The sequence below is a fragment of the Nuphar pumila genome, chromosome 7 (genome assembly GCF_984573655.1).
Source record: "Nuphar pumila chromosome 7, dmNupPumi1.hap1.1, whole genome shotgun sequence".
Classification (NCBI taxonomy): domain Eukaryota; kingdom Viridiplantae; phylum Streptophyta; class Magnoliopsida; order Nymphaeales; family Nymphaeaceae; genus Nuphar; species Nuphar pumila.
In genome coordinates, this window is record NC_143255.1 from 117267929 (window position 1) to 117286487 (window position 18559).

At 37.7% G+C, this 18559-nt stretch overlaps 2 protein-coding genes across 4 annotated transcripts; both read left to right on the forward strand.

Annotated features, from left to right (window-relative positions):
- The first annotated feature begins 8518 nt into the window (after positions 1-8518).
- LOC149833109 (uncharacterized) lies at positions 8519-11262 on the forward strand. 3 transcript variants are annotated; one of them, XR_016433395.1, is made up of 3 exons: positions 8519-8704; positions 9723-9777; positions 10955-11262. XR_016433395.1 is itself a non-coding variant. In XM_090014912.1 (2 exons), exon 2 carries the CDS (start codon positions 9772-9774, stop codon positions 10198-10200), a length of 429 nt encoding a protein of 142 aa, XP_089871038.1. In that variant the 5' UTR covers positions 8519-8704; positions 9723-9771; the 3' UTR covers positions 10201-10424. The 3 variants fall into 3 exon arrangements, 1 of the variants encoding a protein (XP_089871038.1); XR_016433396.1 differs by lacking the exon at positions 10955-11262 and adding an exon at positions 10834-10860; XM_090014912.1 differs by lacking the exon at positions 10955-11262 and having other exon boundaries at positions 9723-10424.
- A 4378-nt stretch (positions 11263-15640) lies between these two features.
- Positions 15641-16283, forward strand: LOC149833110 (uncharacterized). Its single transcript, XM_090012718.1, has one exon. It carries the CDS (start codon positions 15712-15714, stop codon positions 16099-16101), a length of 390 nt encoding a protein of 129 aa, XP_089868844.1. The 5' UTR covers positions 15641-15711; the 3' UTR covers positions 16102-16283.
- Positions 16284-18559: the final 2276 nt, after the last annotated feature.

Sequence of the window (18559 nt, forward strand, 5' to 3'; positions counted from 1 at the left end):
GCTGCACATTCAAGGTCCTGTGTCATGCAGCTTAAGGAACAACTGCAAGCACTCAAGAAAGGAGCTTTATCTATGGATGAATATTTCTACAAGGCAAAGATGATTGCCCATCAATTAGTAATGGCATCTAAATCAGTAGATGATGACAACATGATAATGCACATCTTAAGAAGACTACCGTCTAAATACTCTGCATTTAAAACATATGTTTCTACATGAGCTGATCCCTTGTCTCTTGTTGAGCTTCATGGTCTTCTCCTAATTCAGGAGGCACAAATTAAAGACCAAGAAAACATGTCAAGTGTGGTATTACCTTCAGCCAACGTCACTCAATAGGTTTCTGATTCTAAGGAAGTCTACTTCAGTCAGGGTGGAAATTTCTTCTGTGGACGAGGTTGATCAAGACGAAGGAGTAATGGAGGTTGTGGTAATTATGTCAACAAGCCACGGGTGGTCTGTGAATATTGCGACAAACCAAGACATTCTACAAAAACTTGCTTCAAGATAACTCACAAAGAAGGATCTGATGACCACAATAGAAGTGAAAACAGTGACCGTCATGTGTATCATGTTTCAGCGCCACATCTGATTGATGAAAATAGTTGGTTTTCTGATTCTGGTGTGAGTCACCATGTTTCTAACAGTCTTGGATCTTTGTCTATTTATGATTCTTATACAGGAAATGATGCTATCAAGGTTGGAAATGGGTCAAGCGTCCCAATCATGGATATTGGTAATGCTTTCTTTAAAACACCTCTTTCTTTAGTTACATTACGCAATGTTCTTCATGCACCACAGATGGTTCATAAAATATTGTCTGTCAACAAATTTTGCAAAGATAATAATGTTGTTTTTGAATTTTATGCTTATAAATGTGTGGTGAAAGATCAAGTCATGAGGAAAGAGATCATTAAAGGTTCAAGTGACAACGAGCTCTATCGAATACAATTTCCTCAACCAATTCAGTTGCTGCAAACCAACAAGATTACACTTTATGGAGAACGAGCTTCTTTTGATCAATGACACGAAAGGCTTGGACATTCTGCCTTTTCAATAGTGAAAATAGTAGTTCATAGATTAAATTTACCTTTTCATGGCATGATGAATAAAAACAGTCTATGTGATGCTTGCTTATGTAGTAAGTTTCATTCATTGCCCTATTTAAATTTTGTTTATAAAGCCAAAGAACCACTTGAAATAATTTGTTCAGACTTGTGAGGGCCAACTTCCATGGTAAGTGTAGATCGATATCGATACTTTGCTATTTTCGTAGACTATTTTTCCAAGTTCACATGGATCTATATGTTGGCAAACAAATCAGATCTGGAATATGCTTTCAAAAATTTAAAAAACAAAGTTGAAAATCTGTTTCAATGTAAGATTAAATATTTACAATCTGATGATGGAGGAGAATTCACAACACTTGGAGGGTTTCTTAAAGAAAATGGTATTGAAAGGTGAATATCATGTTCTTACACCTCTGAGTAGAATGGTTCTACTGAAAGGAGACCTCAAATGACTGTTGAAAAAGGTCTTGCTCTTATGAAACATGTAGGAATACCAGCTCAATTTTGGACTTATGCTTTCAACACAGCTACATATCTGATCAACCGCACACCTACAAGCATTTTAAATTACAAGTCGCCATATGAAGTTCTCTATAAGCGTCCTCTAGAATACAAGTTTCTTCGTATTTTTGGATGCAATGCTTATCCTTGTCTTCAGCCTTATAGACAACATAAGCTTGAATACAGATCTAAGAGACATGTGTTTTTAGGATACTCCAATATTCACAATAGATACATTTGTCTGGATCCTTTCACCAAGAAAACCATTATTAGCCGAGATGTTGTGTTTAATAAAAAACAATTTCCTTTCCTTGAAAACCAAACAAATCTAGTTGAGACTCATGAACCTGTTTCTATTCTCATACCGTCCTCCATGTTTCCTGCTTCACAAACCACTCGTGAAGAAAATTGTTCAGAGACAACCCATAGAGAACCACCTATCACCTTAAATGAAGAAAACCAGAACATCAATACCGAAACCACATTTAGTCTATCATCTCCTTCTGTTGAAGTTCCACCTATTAGAAAACATCAAATGATAACTAGATCATAGTATGGAACCCGCAAGCCTAAAGTATACCAATCTATTGTTCACCCTCTTCCCTTTGACTTACTTGCCAACATTGAGACTAAACCAAAAACCTATATCCAAGCTATCAAACACTCCCACTGGAGAGATGCTATGGACAAGGAAATGGATGCTTTACTTCGAAATGACACTTGGAAACTTGTCCATCCACCTACAAATCACTTAAGTTAAAAGAAAGGCTGATGAGACCCTTAAAAGATACAAGGCTTGCCTTGTTGCTATGGGGTATGATCTTGAAGGGATTGATTATTTTGATACGTTCAGCCCCGTTGTTAAACCAACTATAGTTCATACCATTCTTACTATTATTGTATCATCTAAATGGGAGATTCAACAATTAGATGTTGATAATGCTTTTTTACATGACCTTCTTATAGAACATGTCTATATGGCACAACCTCAGGGATATGAAGATCCTCTTCGACCTTCACATGTTTGCCAACTTCACAAAGCTTTATACGGTTTGAAACAAGCTCCACGAGCTTGGTATCAACAATTAAGCTCGACACTTATTCAACTTGGGTTTAAAATGGCTTCATTAGATTCATCGTTGTTCACTCTTAATCGTGGTAAACTTCAGATCTATATAATGGTTTATGTTGATGATATATTAATCACAGGAAACTCCAATTGGTTCATCCATGATCTCTCTAAGCTCAGTAAAAAAAATTCATTAAAAAGATCTTGGACCATTATTTTTTTTTGGGTGTGGAAGCTATATGGACACTAGAAGGTCTTTTTCTTTCTCAACAAAAATATGCTCTTGATATCCTTCACCGTACTAACATGATAGAAGCAAAGCCAGCTGTCACGCCCATGAGCACCTCTGGTGCATTAATCAAAGCAGGAATTCCATTTTAAGATGCCACCTTATACAGGCAAACCGTACAAGCTCTTCAATACTTGTCTCTCACACGTCCTGACCTGGGTTTTGCCGTCAACATAGTTTGTCAATTTATGCAAAATCCTACTATTGATCATTGGACTGCTGTAAAGAGAATCTTACGCTATGTCAAGAATACCACTCATTATGGTATCCTTATTCACCCTAGCTCTCATTGGAATCTACATGCTTATTCATATGATGATTGGGCAGGGTGTCCCGATGATCGCAAATTCACATGTGCATATGCTATTATTCTTGGCCCAAATTTGATATCTTGGAGCTCTAAAAAGCAAACCACAACTGCTCGCTCATCAACAGAAGCAGAGTACCGATCAGTTGCTAATACCGTTGCTGAACTTTTTTGGCTTCAATATCTTATTCAATAGCTTGGAATTCCCATCTCCAAGCCGTCAGTTATTTGGTGTGACAATATTAGCACGACTTACATGGCCGCAAATCCTGTTCTTCACCAAAAGAGTAAGCATGTTGAAATTGATATACACTTTGTACGAAACCATGTTCATAAAGGGAAATTGGTGGTTACACAGATCCCATCTTCTCATCAACTTTCTGACTCTCTCACCAAGTCACTTCATGTGACACATTTCTATAGACATAGAGACAAACTCAACATTAGTGCAGGACCATTGCGGAGGATGTTAGAATACAAGACTTCAGTCCAAATGAGAAAAAAATGTGATGACAAAGAAGAATATGGGGACATTGACAAAAATTGTGAATCTGATAAAGTTAAAGAAAGCAAAGGCAATAACTATGTATATAGTAACCCATTATTAAGGGGTATTGAGAAAGTAAATGTTTTATTTTGGTTGATGCTTTGATATACAGACGTATCCGGGAAGTATGGATGGTTTTATTCACTGGTTTTTTTCTTTTGATGACGGCTTGCTTGAAAACGTGATTTCTGGGGGCAAGATGGCATACATTATGCTGTATGATCTGTGTATGTATGTATGTTTCTATCTATGACCTTGTGGACATTATTCCGTTTTAGCTTTCGGATTCATGTGTTATGGGCATTGTTCTATTTTAGTTTTCAAAGTCATGTATCTATTATATGTATGTGTGTACGTGAGGTGTGTTTGTGCACACGTGTATGGCATTATTTCTGTTTTACACTTGACAAAGAATCATATTATCTAGTCATGAAAAGGAGAAGATTAGGACACTTATGGATTTTATACGTACATGTTCTTATACATAGGATATGTGACAAGGGGGCTTCTTAGTATTTCCCTGATTTTGATGAGAAGAAAGTGTTTACATGTTTGACTTGATTATTTTTCATCAAATGAATAAGCTGAAGGTGAAAATATTTGTGTTTTAAGAAACTATAGAAAATGCATTGCTATAAGGTAATGAAAATAGGTAAACTGTAGTGGTATTATTATAAATTTGTTTTCTTTTAATGGAAGTTGAAAATCTGGAGTCCTTGGCTGCACGTTTCTCATGAAGATAAATGAGTTAAAAAAACAACAACGTTGCTTTGAGTTACAAAACAACTTCCAACAAATCTTCTCAAGCTAGGTAGGTGGTTCCAGCAACCATGGTAAAAGAATTTTACTAGGAAAAATTAGAAAAAGGCACTTTGTATACATTTTAACCATGCAGTAAATGTTGGCTTTCCTTTTTGGGTGTTTTTGAATTATTCAAATCCATCACCACAATTGTCGTAGATCTAATGTAACAAATTTTAGGATTGAGATGTTCTTGGCAAGGAAAAAAATCTGGAATAAATAAGACGTTTGAGTGAATAATCTCAATTCTCAAGAAAGCATTCACATATATAAAATTCAAAATATATGCAGATATAAAGAGCATAAAAAAAAATAAGAAACGTCAACAGGGGTCAATTGACGATTGCCTCACTTGGTTACCTAGGACAGTGGGCCGACTGACCCATTCGGTCTACCCGTTTCTGTCCTGCATCGGTGTGGCTCGATGCAGGATGGCCACACCAACCGGTGTGGGTATTTGCTGGGTAACCCAACATTTTTGTTTGGGGGCCTGAGTCGATTCCAGCAGCGGCTGAGATGCTGCGGACTGACAGAACCAGATCTGGGTAAAATCGACATGAGCCACTGGGTTCGGCCAGAGTTGCGACCCTTTTGGTTGGGTGTCAAGTATCATTATGTTGTTGTGTATGCACTACTAGTTGGGAACGGACCAGTCTTGCAGGACTGCAACAATGGAACGAGTTGTGGCGCGGACCACTATTGGCACAATTCGGTCAATAGTGGGGGTTCACCACCACCTCCGGCATCGTATGCGACGCTGTACCATTTTTGTGGATGTTGGGACGAATCCTCATTTTGGTACTAACTAGGCTTATGACAGCTGATTTGTTGGTTGAAGTCCATGTGACTTCTCTATTGGGCGTACCTTGGATATATATATATATATATATATATATATATATATATATATATATATATATATATATATATATATATATATATGATACTATTGTGCCACATAGATGGCTTGGTACGCGGGATGCAAGCGCATACACCCTTGCTCCTAACTTAGATGACACTGTGGGCTTCAAGTCAAGCCATGTTCTATGAAATGTTACTTTGAGGGTGCTTATAAAGCTCTAGTTCTCGAATGCATACAAGGCTTGGAACCCTGAGCTGGGTTCGGGATTTTGGAAATCCCCGTGGTGCGAGGGCTCGCATAAGGACATAATTGAAAAAAATAAAATAAAATAAAATAATAAAAATGTATGCCAAATCATGAGGCTTGCTGGGTTATGGGTACACCTATAAGACGATGTATGTTACCGGACCCCTCGTTGTGCGATGACGCGCACCTGGTTTTAAAGAAATGTTAAATGTATACATAAATATATAAACCTTTGAGATTCTGGGTACACCTGGAAGAAGGTGTATGTTACTGGATTCTTTGGGCTTTGGGTACACCTGAGAGAACAGTGTATGTTATCGGACCCATGATCTACTCTTGGAGAGGGTCGGATACGATGTCGAATGCCTATGCGTATCCATAGGAAAATGAAAAGATAAACATAAAAAGTTTACATTGTCATCGTAGATGTTTGTGAATAAATGTTGTAATCCTTGTAGTGGATCTTGTAAATGATTAAAACATATAGTGCGTGTAAGAATGAACACACACCTGATATTTTCTTGTTTCATAGCAAAGTAGAAAGCATGCCTATTTCAGTAGAATTTTCCTTCTTAGCAAGTTATATTGCCTGAAACTTTACAATTATGATATCTGCAAATGTTGCACATATTTGTACACAGGACACTGAGCACAACATATAAATATAATACTTCTTACACAGACAGGGGAGTCTAACCCTTCTGAATTAAAATTTTTCAGGTAACGCATAATTGGAGCATCGTGGCATCGTATTTGGAAGTAGTCAAGAGATCTCAGTTTTTCAGTGTTTCCTGTTTAAACTCTGAATAGTTAGATTTGTATTTCCATTTATGAGATGTACTTAAAGCTTTAATAAATGATTGAAATGATTTTAGTACCTCTCTAGCTTACCTGTAACTCGCCCGACGCTTGGACTTGTCACTTTCGCTATTTCAAAAAAAAAAAAATTTACTCCAAAATTTTTACTATAAAAAGTTGGGGCGTTACATGATAAATGAAATTAAAATCCATAAATCCAATGGTTTGAAAATTGGATAAAAATGACCTTGAACGATCACCCACCTTTGACTAACAATCAAAGACCTCTAAAATCACCCAATAATCATAATGCCCCATAAACACTACAGAAATGCATTTTTAAAGCCTTTCAAATGGCCAAACCATTCAGAAAATGAAAAGTCAAAAAATGGCTTGGTTAAAGCGGACCTCAACACCTCACATGTGCCTCGCACCACTGCGAGTGCAAAATGCGTCATCAAAATGCCACATTGCACCTCAAGCACCCTTGCGCACACATGTGCACAAACAATGCATATGTTCTTGAGCGAAGCACAACAATGTCCGCAAGTCACCCTAACACACATGAAATATGCGACTAAACATTTTTAAAACACTTTTGGTGGAAAACAATAAATCACAAAAACTTTACAAATATGCTATATTTTGAAACTTTTTTCAACAAGTTTTGCCTATGAGAGTTTTTGATTTGAGAAGTTTTTCAAAAACAAAGTTTTTTGTTTGTTTGTGTAGCACTTAAAAACAATGTGGAAAAATGAGAGAGAGAGGAGGAGGAAGGGTGGTGGTGAGATGGGTGGTGGGGAGTGCCAAAATAAATTTTCTCTTAGTAAAAAATATTCCTTCACCTCTCACCTCTCATGGAGAAATGCTTTCTATCAAAAAGTGTATTTTATAAAAAAACTCTCTTAGCAAAAAAAGTTTGTCTAAGTTGGAAGAGTCAAAAAAATTATATGTTTTTTTTTTATTATTTTACATCACTTTTTCTACGTCTTTCTCGCTTTCAAACGTGCCTTAAATGCACCATAGAGGTGGTATCCCATGTGGTAAGTAGGTGTGGCAAAACCTGACACGACCCGCCAACCCGGCTGACCCGTTTAATAAACGGGTTAGGCGGGTGGGTCAACCCGTTTACCAAAACCCGACCGCCAAACCGTTTACCCGCCGACCCGCCAACCGACCCAACCAGTTTATTAAATGGGTTGGCGGGTCGCGTCGGGTTACCCGTTTAATAAACGGGTCGGGTTCGTGTTTGCCACAGCCGACCTGTTTATTAAACAGGCCGGGTTAGGGTTGAGGTATGCTGACCCACCAACCCGCCGGGTCGATCCGCCAACCCGACCCGATTGCCACCCCTAGTGGTAACTGGTAAGTGGGGGCCTCATGGAATGGCTGTTGCTCTGGTAGGGGTCCGTCTAACCCGAGCACGATCTGCCTAACCCCAGCTTGCCTCTCAAAAAAGAAACTCGCCTTAAGTGCAAATTTATTCGTACACCCGCTCTTTAGAAAACTTTCACATAGATTAACAGGATTTTTTTAGAAATTTATGCCCATTAGTTCTTGGCGTTTTTTTCTTTTAGCTTCTCACTTGCACTTTTTGTATTAAAAAAGATAAATTTTCTACTTTTATATCACTTTCTACTCGTTTTCGTTTAATTTCTTCCGCTCCCATTACATATTGCTTCTTATGTGTTTACTTTTCATTTACGATCCACCTTCCGTAGTCGCTTCATAACCATATCTCTCATCTCGTTTCATGTTACTACACTTGCGTTTTGGATTTCGCTTTACGCATGGCTTCTCGTGTCCATTTCGAATCTTGGTAACTAGGGTATGATGTGACGATTGGAGGAAGAAATATGACGTTTGACCAGCGCGGAATGGTTCACATGTGAAGATGGTGTTACTCCAATACGACGGAAATTTCGTCATCATTTTTCAGTGGAAATTTCGTCATCGTTTTTCAGTGGAAGTTAGACCGGGGTTTCGTCTGACCCCATAAATAGCCCATCGCCCTCGTCTTTCGCCACTTGGGCGCAGATCTGCGAGCAGGACGCTACACGCGAGGCGCGGAGCGTGGCTGAGTCTCCTTCCTTTCATCTTTCACCTTTTCCCCTGTTTTCTAGTGTTTCCCATTCATCTTATTTCGGGAACGGAGCTCTTTTTCCTTTTTTTGCCGTTAGCAGAGACTGATCCGATCGATTGCCGGTGCATCGTCGTGTGAGTTTCTTCTTCTATCTTCCTCATCTTCGTTCTTTTTTCTCTAGGGTTTTTCTTACTCCTCTTCTCTTTCCTTTTTTTTTTTTGCGTGTTTTTTTTGTTAGTGTTTAGATTGCCTACTGTTAGTAGCTTAGGTGACGGTTTTCTGGGGTTTTTCTTCTTGTCTAGGGCTTGCATTTCCCTGTTTAGAGATTTCTAGTTTTTTTCTTGTTTGCTTTTTGTGTCTTTTCTAATTCTTGGGCTTAGTTGGTCTCTCTGACAGTGCTCAAATTTGTGGTCTCTGTCTGTCTCTCGTCGTTATGTGAGCGTTAGGGAGTATTTCTCATAGAAAATTGTCTTAGTATTAGCATTAGGAGGGGGGTTCTTAGTTATTTTTGTTTTACTTTTATTGTTTCCATTGGAGCTTCTTATGGTCGTAGTTATCTGTTGTGAGTTAGAGAGACCTGTGGTAATTGTTGCTGTTGTAATATAGGGAGACTAATTATTTTGTATTGAGAGGTCAGCTTGGTGGTGTATCTGATTTTGGTCTTAAGTGCCTAATTTGTAAAACTTGAAGATTTGAAATGCGGGTGCCTGTCCAAGTTTGTTACTGGGTGGCTCTATTTTCTTGTTTTTCCCCTCCCATATGGATAGAAATTTCCTGGATAATCTGATAGCTGCAAGCAGCAAACTTGTGGAGATTAACACATCTTTTCAGATGTGGAAATGGGTTCCCAGACATCTCACTACCCACCAATTGGCATCTGTGGTAAAACACAGGGCGTACAACAGAGGATGAAAGACTCGAGTTATATTCTGGATTCATGCAAATGCCTGTTTATTTTGTACCAGTGTTCACCTTCCTTCTTTAGCAGAATTAATTATACATTAGGAAATCTCATTAGTGTTAGTCAGTGTTACTCATTCCCCTTTGCTGTATCTGGATGCGTGTAGCTTTTCGGGGATGAGTTCCGTTTTTTGGGTATCAGAGAACATTGCTTTCATTTGACTTTGTTGTCTCCTCTACTTTGACATGCAGAACAGAGTCCTTTGAACTTAAGGCGTATACGAAAGAGAAAGCTGCTGAGATGGAGGTATTTGGCAAAATGGTTGCCGAGCCAACCAATGTTATTTTTCTGTCGAGTATTCTCAACCGTGAAGATGGTCAACAGAGTCACAAGTGTGATAGGCACTGTCAAAATGAACGCCTGTTTGCGAACATGTATCGGTGCAAACTAACAGGGATTACCCATATCTGTGATAAAAACTGTAACCAGAAAATCGTGTATGACAACCACAGTTCTCTTTGCAGAGTGAGTGGACAGCTTTTCCCTCTTACACCGGCAGAAGCGCAGGCTGTGAGGGGAGTCCGAAGGAAGCTCGAAGCAGAGAATTCTGATGGCTGTGCTTTTAAGCGCAGGCGTGATGTGTGTCTGCATCCTTCGCCTTTCGAGAGGTCGTTCTCTGCGGTTGCTCCTATTTGCAGCCAAATTGGAGATGGCATGGATATAAATTAACATCATAATATTTTTTTACTTTTTTGATGGTTGGCTTTTGGGTGTTCTGAACGAGAACTTCAGGCGCCTCTTGGACTTTATAAGGTGGCCAAGTTGTTATTATATATTCCTAGAAGAGAAGAGACCCTCCATTACTATCTTTAGTCTTTTAACTTATGCTGAACCGCTATCACTTGTAATTCTTGGCAATCTTATAATCTTGGAAATAAGCTGAGTTTGGTCTATGCTTGTGTTTAATGGGGGAGATTTAGTTTACATTTTGTTATGCTGTCTGGGTGTTGGCAACTCTTCTTTTTTCACATGGCTCATCTTTAGACATTGACTGTGACCTTAGTTGCACGTCTCTTTGCTTAGTCGATTGATTGACATATAGGTTGGAACAGTGTCGAAGTTGTTCTCTCCATTGCACTTGTTGTTTGTCTGTTGTACATATGTTCTCCCTCATTGACCTGAAGAGATGCAGGTTTTAACAACCACAGGTGAAGCCTGATAAATATGATAACACTGGTAGTGTTTTTGCTCCCTTTCTCTGAGAAATAGGGATTTTAGGTTTGATATTATATGATTCTTGTTTTCTAGACAGTTGTTTGATCATGTTGAATTTTTTTTCTGAAGTTGCGTATTGTTTTGCAGGAGTTTCAAACGTGTGCAAGACAGGAGAGTTTGAAAATGCTATTTATATATTTATTTTGATTATTATTGCTCTATCATTTGTTTACTGCGAGACTGAAGGTTTTGTTTTGCTATATTGCAGGGGGAGAGAGCTGCGGTTTTCTGGTTGTTACCGGGTGCTGGTATTTATGCCTTCTTAAGTTGGTGAAGCTGTGACCGTATCTTTGGGAGGCATCCCCACGGAGACACCTTCCCCACTTACCTGTTTGGCATTGACTTTGTGGTATGTGGTAGTTGTTTCAAATCTTTGTTTATTAGCAAACTTGTACCTTTAAGAGTTGGGATTCTTCCATAAACCACCCTTTGGTTGTCAACGCTGTAAAAAATTTTGATGTACTCAGCAACTCTTATGTTAAATGACAAAGTTCTGTGAGATTTACAAGTTGGAAACTCCTCTTTTTCTTTCTTTCTTAAGATCTGTCGTCGATGAGTGTACTGTGTTGGAATCTTTCTTGCACATGACCAAATGGATGTACTAATGTGGTGTACGGGTTAGCCTTCTTGCACGTATGGCCAATCTTATGAGGGATATTGTCCTTAACTTCTTTTGTTCCTCTTTAATTTGCGATTCTGATTCTATGCCTAGATGTTAAAATACCAACCTGTCTTGACTTTAATCTTCCTTTCCTTACAAAACTCCAAAACTCTTGGTAATAATGACATTGGTTTCGGTCCAACCCTTCTCAGAGCGTAAAAGTAAAGTGTTTGATTATTTGTATCTTCTCAGAGCGTCAACCAGTCGGGTTTGGATTGGACTCAAATAGGACCAAACTTAGATATGATTTGAGATGCTGGTCGGACCGACTATAAGAGACACCATACCTGGATCCTATAAGAATTACATGAACGAGACCCAGACCATGCCCCGTAAAATACTATTTTTTAATCTTTTTTACATTGAAAATTTGTGGAACTTAGTCCAAAGTGGTTGGGCCCGAGTATGGTATGAACCAGGTTTCTACCCAGGTCTTTAACGGTGGTAAAAACCAGCACAAAAAACTGCAAAATGCGTAATTTTTTTTGTGCTACTGATTGTGCATGCGATCAGCAGTGTAAAAACTGTCTGATACAAATAGGACAGTTTAAGAGTTTGACACAAAGCCCATCTCTCTCTCTCTCTCTCTCTCTATATATATATATATATATATATAATTAAAAACTAAAAATGGGCATGATGCTAAATGAAACATGCTAATGGATTTTCAGTATTTTTTTTTCAAAATTTCAATCTCATAGATGTGTTCAGCATGATTGATTTACTAGAAATCGGCCTAAAAGCTCATATTTTAAGACTAAAGGACACGAGTACCAATATAATGAAGTGTTGCCGCAAATTCAGACCAATAAATAAGCACAGAAAACTGGAAAAGGTAAAGTTTAAATCACAAAGAGGAAATGGGTACCTCAAATTTGAGAGCAGAAACTTCTAAGAAATCGAAATATCAAATAAATCTAAGAAATTTTGGAGTTTTGTGGCATTTAAATACTTTTCCGGATGCTCATTATTACCAAGAGTCCTAGATTACCCACAGATCTCTGGCTTTCTTGTTTGCCTTCAAGGCTTCAACTTTGCTAATAATAAACTTACTTGGCATCCAAGACTTTTCAATGTGCCTATTTCAATTGTGAAAACCTTTTGAAAGTTCCAAGTACTTTCTAGATGGTCAATTCTTATCATATTAATTTATAAGCAATCAAGAGCTCTCTTAGTGTCTCTAATCCATTGGAAAATGTCAAAATAGAACCATAGACTGAATTCCAACATATACTTAAAAATGACCTTGGTGAAAACTAAGAACCATTTTGGATTAAAAAAAAAAGGTATTTGGAGCCTCAAAAATTTATTAAAATTGTAGGTCATTGAATTTTGAAACCTTATAAAAACTTATCCATGATTGGTCTGAATTTCACAAAGATACCAAAAAATCATTAGCATGTTTCATTTAGCACCATGCCCATTTTGTAGGTTTTCATTTTCCTATATATAGGGGTCACTAGAATATTTTAACTATAAAATGTAAACTAGAGCGTGAACTAGGCACTTTTGACACTTTTTTTTGCAAATCCAACCCCGCAAATGTATTGAGTGTGGTTCATTCTCTAGGAATCAATTGTTGGATCATGTATTTTCGATAAAAAATGTGATTTGTGGATGCTTAAATATTTAAAAAAAATCTGAGTAGTTGATTTTCAAGACTTAAAAGATCATTTTTATGTATCGTAATCAGATCATGCAGGAGTCTATTTTTATAAAACCAAACATCTTGGTCACATCCATACGATGAAATTTAAGAAAAATAAAATAAAAACCTATAAAAATCTCAATTCATACTACAGTTCACATATTTCTATTATATAGTGTCACAAGAATATGTTAATTGGAAATATGTGAACGGGAGTGTGGACTAGGCATTATGTGTGTGTGTGTGTGTGTGAAGCAAAAATGCAAATGTTGACAATATGGATGAAGAATATTATAAGTTTAAGTACACTTTACTTTTTTTACTAATATTATGATAAATAGTAAGGTTTAATAAATTTTATTCATAAAATTTATTATTACATTAATTACAACAAAAATAAGTGATTAAAATTTTTGGATAATTTTTTCACTCGAAGAAACTGCCTCAGGCCCAAAGACCTAGTGTTGCCTGTACTTATGGTCGTTGTCCATGTCAGCATAAAACTCTGAGGACATTCCCCTAGTCCCTAGGGAGTCATCAAGCTTCGACTTCCCATGGGATTTGAACTTAGACTGCCCATCAAACAGTCTAGGCCCCATCCCACTATGCCAAACCCCTTGGGTTTAAAATATTGGTATGAATTTCTAATAGACATTGATACAAGATTTTGGTACATGGTTTCCTTGATGATGGTATAAGTTTCTGAAAATTGCATCAAACATTTTTATTTAAACTTGTATCTAAAAATTTTGGTATGAGTTTTTAATAGACATTGATAAGAGATTTTGGTATAAGTTTCCAAAAATTGCAGCACATCATTTATGTTATAAAAGTAATACCATAATATATATTGTGACAAAAAAAATGCTAAGAAAATCAAAAGCATGAAAAATCCAAATATCACCTAATTTTACTATGCATAACCATAGCAATGGGTAACAAAATATTGAAATCAATATATTTTAAGACTAACTGAATTAAAAAAAAACATATAAATGATCCCTTGCATGTCTTTTCAAATCGCAATCATGAATTTTATATAAAAAGTAGAAAAAACATATTTAGAATAAAGAAAAAGAAATAACCTCATGTGGCAGCCTGAGTGAAAGTGAGAAGCCTGCTGATGGTTTCAATGAAAATAAGCTAGATCTACACATATAAGAAAGGTGCAAGAGGGGGCGGACGAGGTCTTATTATTCCATTTCTTACCTTGTTTGTGAGAGATACAATTATTGCCACTACCATAGATGAAACCGGTTTGGTATTGGTTTCGTGGTTTCTTATATTCTTAGGGATGCATTTTATATGAATTTATAGATGAAACCAAGTTTGGTACGGGTTTCACTTATATAAGAAACAAGCTTCTTATATTTCTTAGGGACAAGTTTTATATGCATTTGTTTAATGAGATGATTTGAAGCTTCATTCAACCAAAATGAATTTTGTAAGAAAGATCTTTTCAAAAGGTTAGGTGTTTTGGGTCATTTTTAATAATAACTCATTTTTTATCACATTTTAACATACAAAATAATATCTTGAATTATTTTCAATAAAAATTAGAGGTTTTTAGCTTTCCAATGAGTAAAAAAACACTTTGAAAAGAACTAGTTCAAAAAGTGAAGCCTATTTTGAGTGTATTTTTTACTACCAAAATGATTGATTGTGATTTTCTACTCAAAATAACGATTATAGAGGAGGATGTTAGTTTTTCAGTACACTAAACCGTTTATTAAAAAATGTCCAAGAACTGGATGAAATCCGATAAAACATGGTTTCCATGCAACTGTGCAAAATTCCTAAAATTCTGTCTGCTCCTCTCAAAATTAGAATTTGGCACAACTCGATCATGAGTTTTAAAAGAATAGTATCTTTGGTATACCTACCGTGGCTACATGTAGGCAAGCCCCCCCCGCATCTTTAGCATTGCCAGCCACATCCAACGGTATCACTGACCTTTACCTTGGTCATCATAAAGTGGACCAAATAATGGAGAAAAAATAAACAAACAAACAAGTAAACCATCCAAACAGGCACTACCGGCCAAGCGACAATTAGTTATGTGTCCTATGCTTATAATTCTCAAATTAGTTTTCAACTTGATCTTAAAACTCAATGTAACCTCATATTATTTAGAGATAGCTATTACCTTTCCTTTTCTCCTCTTTCAAACAATAAGTCGAAATGATTGAAGTTTTGTTTATCTGAAATTGGAATCACGTTAGGTTGATCTTTTTTTTCTTGTCATTCAAGTTTGATTGAGGTTTGTAATTCAAATTCAAGTTGTTTAGCATGGTCCAAATAGAAGAAATGGACCTTTGAATATTGTTTTCTAACGTAGCCATGTTTTTTCTGAAGGGTAGTAAAAGTTTAGTACATTATATGCCGTTGATTTTTCAAAAGAAATCCCACTATCCTTGTTTTCCCGATAAATGGATGCGCAAAGTTCCAAAGAGGAAAGCGATTCGATTCACCAAAATCCGAGTCACAACGCCACGGCATTCTTAAAGATAACAAGGGTATATTAGTCACAGAAAAAAATGAGCGGCCCTTTTAGACGTCCCTCGTACGAATTCTACCAAGGCGTTTTTCTCTCTTTTCGGGCCAGCGAATCCGTCGGTGGCGGGGAAGGAAACCGGCTGGAATTTTTTCCGGCTAAATGGCCGACCCCCTGCGGTTTCCGATCATCTCCTTCCTCTTCCTTCTCCTTTTCCTCGTTTTCCGGCCATCCACGTGTGAGCTCGAGCCGTCCCTCTCGGTGATCCGTTTGCCCGGGGGAAATTCTGGCGAAGGATCCTCCGAACGCCTCCGGCCATCCCTCTCTTGCCCGGTCACGTGCTTCACCACCGATCCCGTCTGTGGTGTCGACGGTGTCACGTACTGGTGCGGCCCTGCTGACGCGCTCTGCTCCGGCACCGAGGTCGCCAAGATAGGGTTTTGCGAGGTCGGCAACGGCGGAAACGGGCCGTTCCCTGGTCAGGCCTTCCTCCTCGTCCACATCGTCTGGCTTATTGTGCTAGGGTTTCACTTCCTGCTAGGGTTCTTCTGAACGATCCTCCCTTTCTTGCTGTTTTTTTTTCTTCTCTTCGTTTAGGTCGGTTGTATTTTCATCCTGTTGTGGAGAAATTCGTGTGCGGAATTTGCTTGAAATTTATTTCTTCTTGGTTTTGCCGTTTGATTGTTTGTGTGATGTCGGTATTCATTCTTTAATAAAGATATTGATTCTTTGTATTTCTTGGAGGCCTTTTCCCTTGATTTTCTTTGGATTATCGTGTGGATTTGGGAACCGTGCTTGCTTGGAGTTGGATTTTTTTTCCTTATTTATCTTTCCTTTTTTTTTTGCTGGGATTTCATTGAATTCATGTTATCCACATTTTCCCCAGGTTTTTGTGGAATTCGAATTCATTGTTTTGCTGAGAGTCTGAAAACGAAATCAAATCAAAAAAATTCAATAATGTTGTGTGCTACCCCCAGCTTGCCTAGAACAAAGGGGAAAAGGGGATACTTCCAACCGAGAATGGAGATTTATGAAAATTCTACTGATTGTTGTGCTTGATAACCGATTTTTATCATTTGTTGTCATATTGTATGCTTTATTCACAACTTGAATTGAAAATGTGAGCATAAAATCAAATTTTCTTTTTTCTTCCTGTTGGTTCAAATGCTGGGTTTGCTGATTGTCTCTATTCCCCCAAAATCTTCATTTAAACGGTGAAATGTCCTGTTTCTTGGCATGGCGTAATTAGGAACTGTAGCATGGTCTTTTTGGTCATAGAAGTGATTAGAAAGCCTCAGTCTATTCGGTTCTAGCTTTTTCCTATTCTACTTGTATTTTGGGATAGGTTTCTCTTACATAAGTGGGCAACGCTTCATAAATTCCCAATCTATCCATTTGCTGCCTAGGGTTCAGAAGTTCTCAACTTTTAAGCCAAGATTCTTCTGGTAAACCAGTTGATTTTTCTATATGTGAAGGCAACGATGTTTTCCCGCACAAGTGTAAGAAAGGATTTTGCCTTGGTATCCTTAGGATGAAACTCTCAAAGTCCAAGCAAGATCATCATATCTTCCTTGAAAATTATCTTAGAAAATCCTGGAAGAAGCCTATGTCACGTAGGTATGTATGGATGTGACACAGCAATTCCAATGAAGGATCGGGTGTGGTCCATAAAATGCATTTACAATTATACTATTATAAGTTTTTAAGTTTTTTTTTTCTTGAACAAATTTGGACCTGTGTCACATACGTGCAGGTGAGACATGGGTGCTTTGAGGGTGTAGAAGCACCAATGTTACATAAGAAGAAACACAATTTAAGGATCTGCTAGTATCGGGACAGGAAAGAAAATTATGCGATTTTAGTATTCTCACTAACTGCTGTTCAAGGGGAATGGAATCTTTCTTGGAAACATTGTATACTATCTTATAGGGCACAAGATTTCTTTAGGATGTCCCTTATTCTTTGCTTTAGGCCCCTTTTTTATATAGTCTTTTAAGCCAGCATTTGATGTTTTCCTTGTGTCTAAAGAGAGGTACAAAACAGTGTTGGCTGCGTTTGAGATCTGATCTGAATCTTCTATGCACTCCACTTTCAGGGCCATCTTTCCCTAGGTCTTCACCCTGTAGCTGGTAAAAGGCATGTAACCGAATCCACTGCATGTTTAACTTCCTTTGGGCCATGCTAGTCTTGTGATTGATCTGGGGTAAATTTTGGTGGGAGAGTTGGTCCTTTCTTTCTCTTTAGTTGTATTTAGGTGTCCCTCCTCGGGGGTACATGATGCTCAGCTTCTAAACTCATGTCCTAAAGCTCTTGACCTGTTGGATCATTTTCACCCTGCCATTGGTGCGTGATGACCATCATGATTTGTGTATGCATCTCATAGAAGCTTAAAATCAAAGTGAGCTATAAAGTGGCTGGAAGACATGGGGATAAAGTTATCGTTTCAAAAATATTTTCCAGATAGGATATGCGTTGTATGCATGATGGAACAGCGGTTGATATGGTCTTCAATCTTGGAGTGCCTTTTTTTTTGTTGATAGATAAGTTGGGGCATAACCTTTTGTCTGTTTTGAACCCAAGACCCCTCAGTGATGATAGTGCAACCTAACCATCCTGCTATCTCACTGGATCCTCAATCTCAGGAATACCTTTTCTGTGGGACAGCTGTTTGAGTTTGAATGCTCACTCGGGTTAGCCAGAGTTGCTGGGCAGGCATCGAATAAGACCTTTTGGTGAGAATAAGAAATATGCGTTGGGAAACTAGTGCATTTGGAATTATATGAAGCCAGTAAGCTATGAAATATAGGCCTACCTGCCATCCACAACAGAACAGACAATGTTATTGGAAAAAATGCTAATATAGTACTAACCCAGACTTTTAAGGGTAAGAGAGATGGGGCCGAAGAGGAAGCATAAAAAGGATCTTTGGTGTATAATCCTGCACAATCAAATTCCATGCCCATTTACTTGCCACATGAATGCTTGCATATTCCTCTACTCTCAACCACCA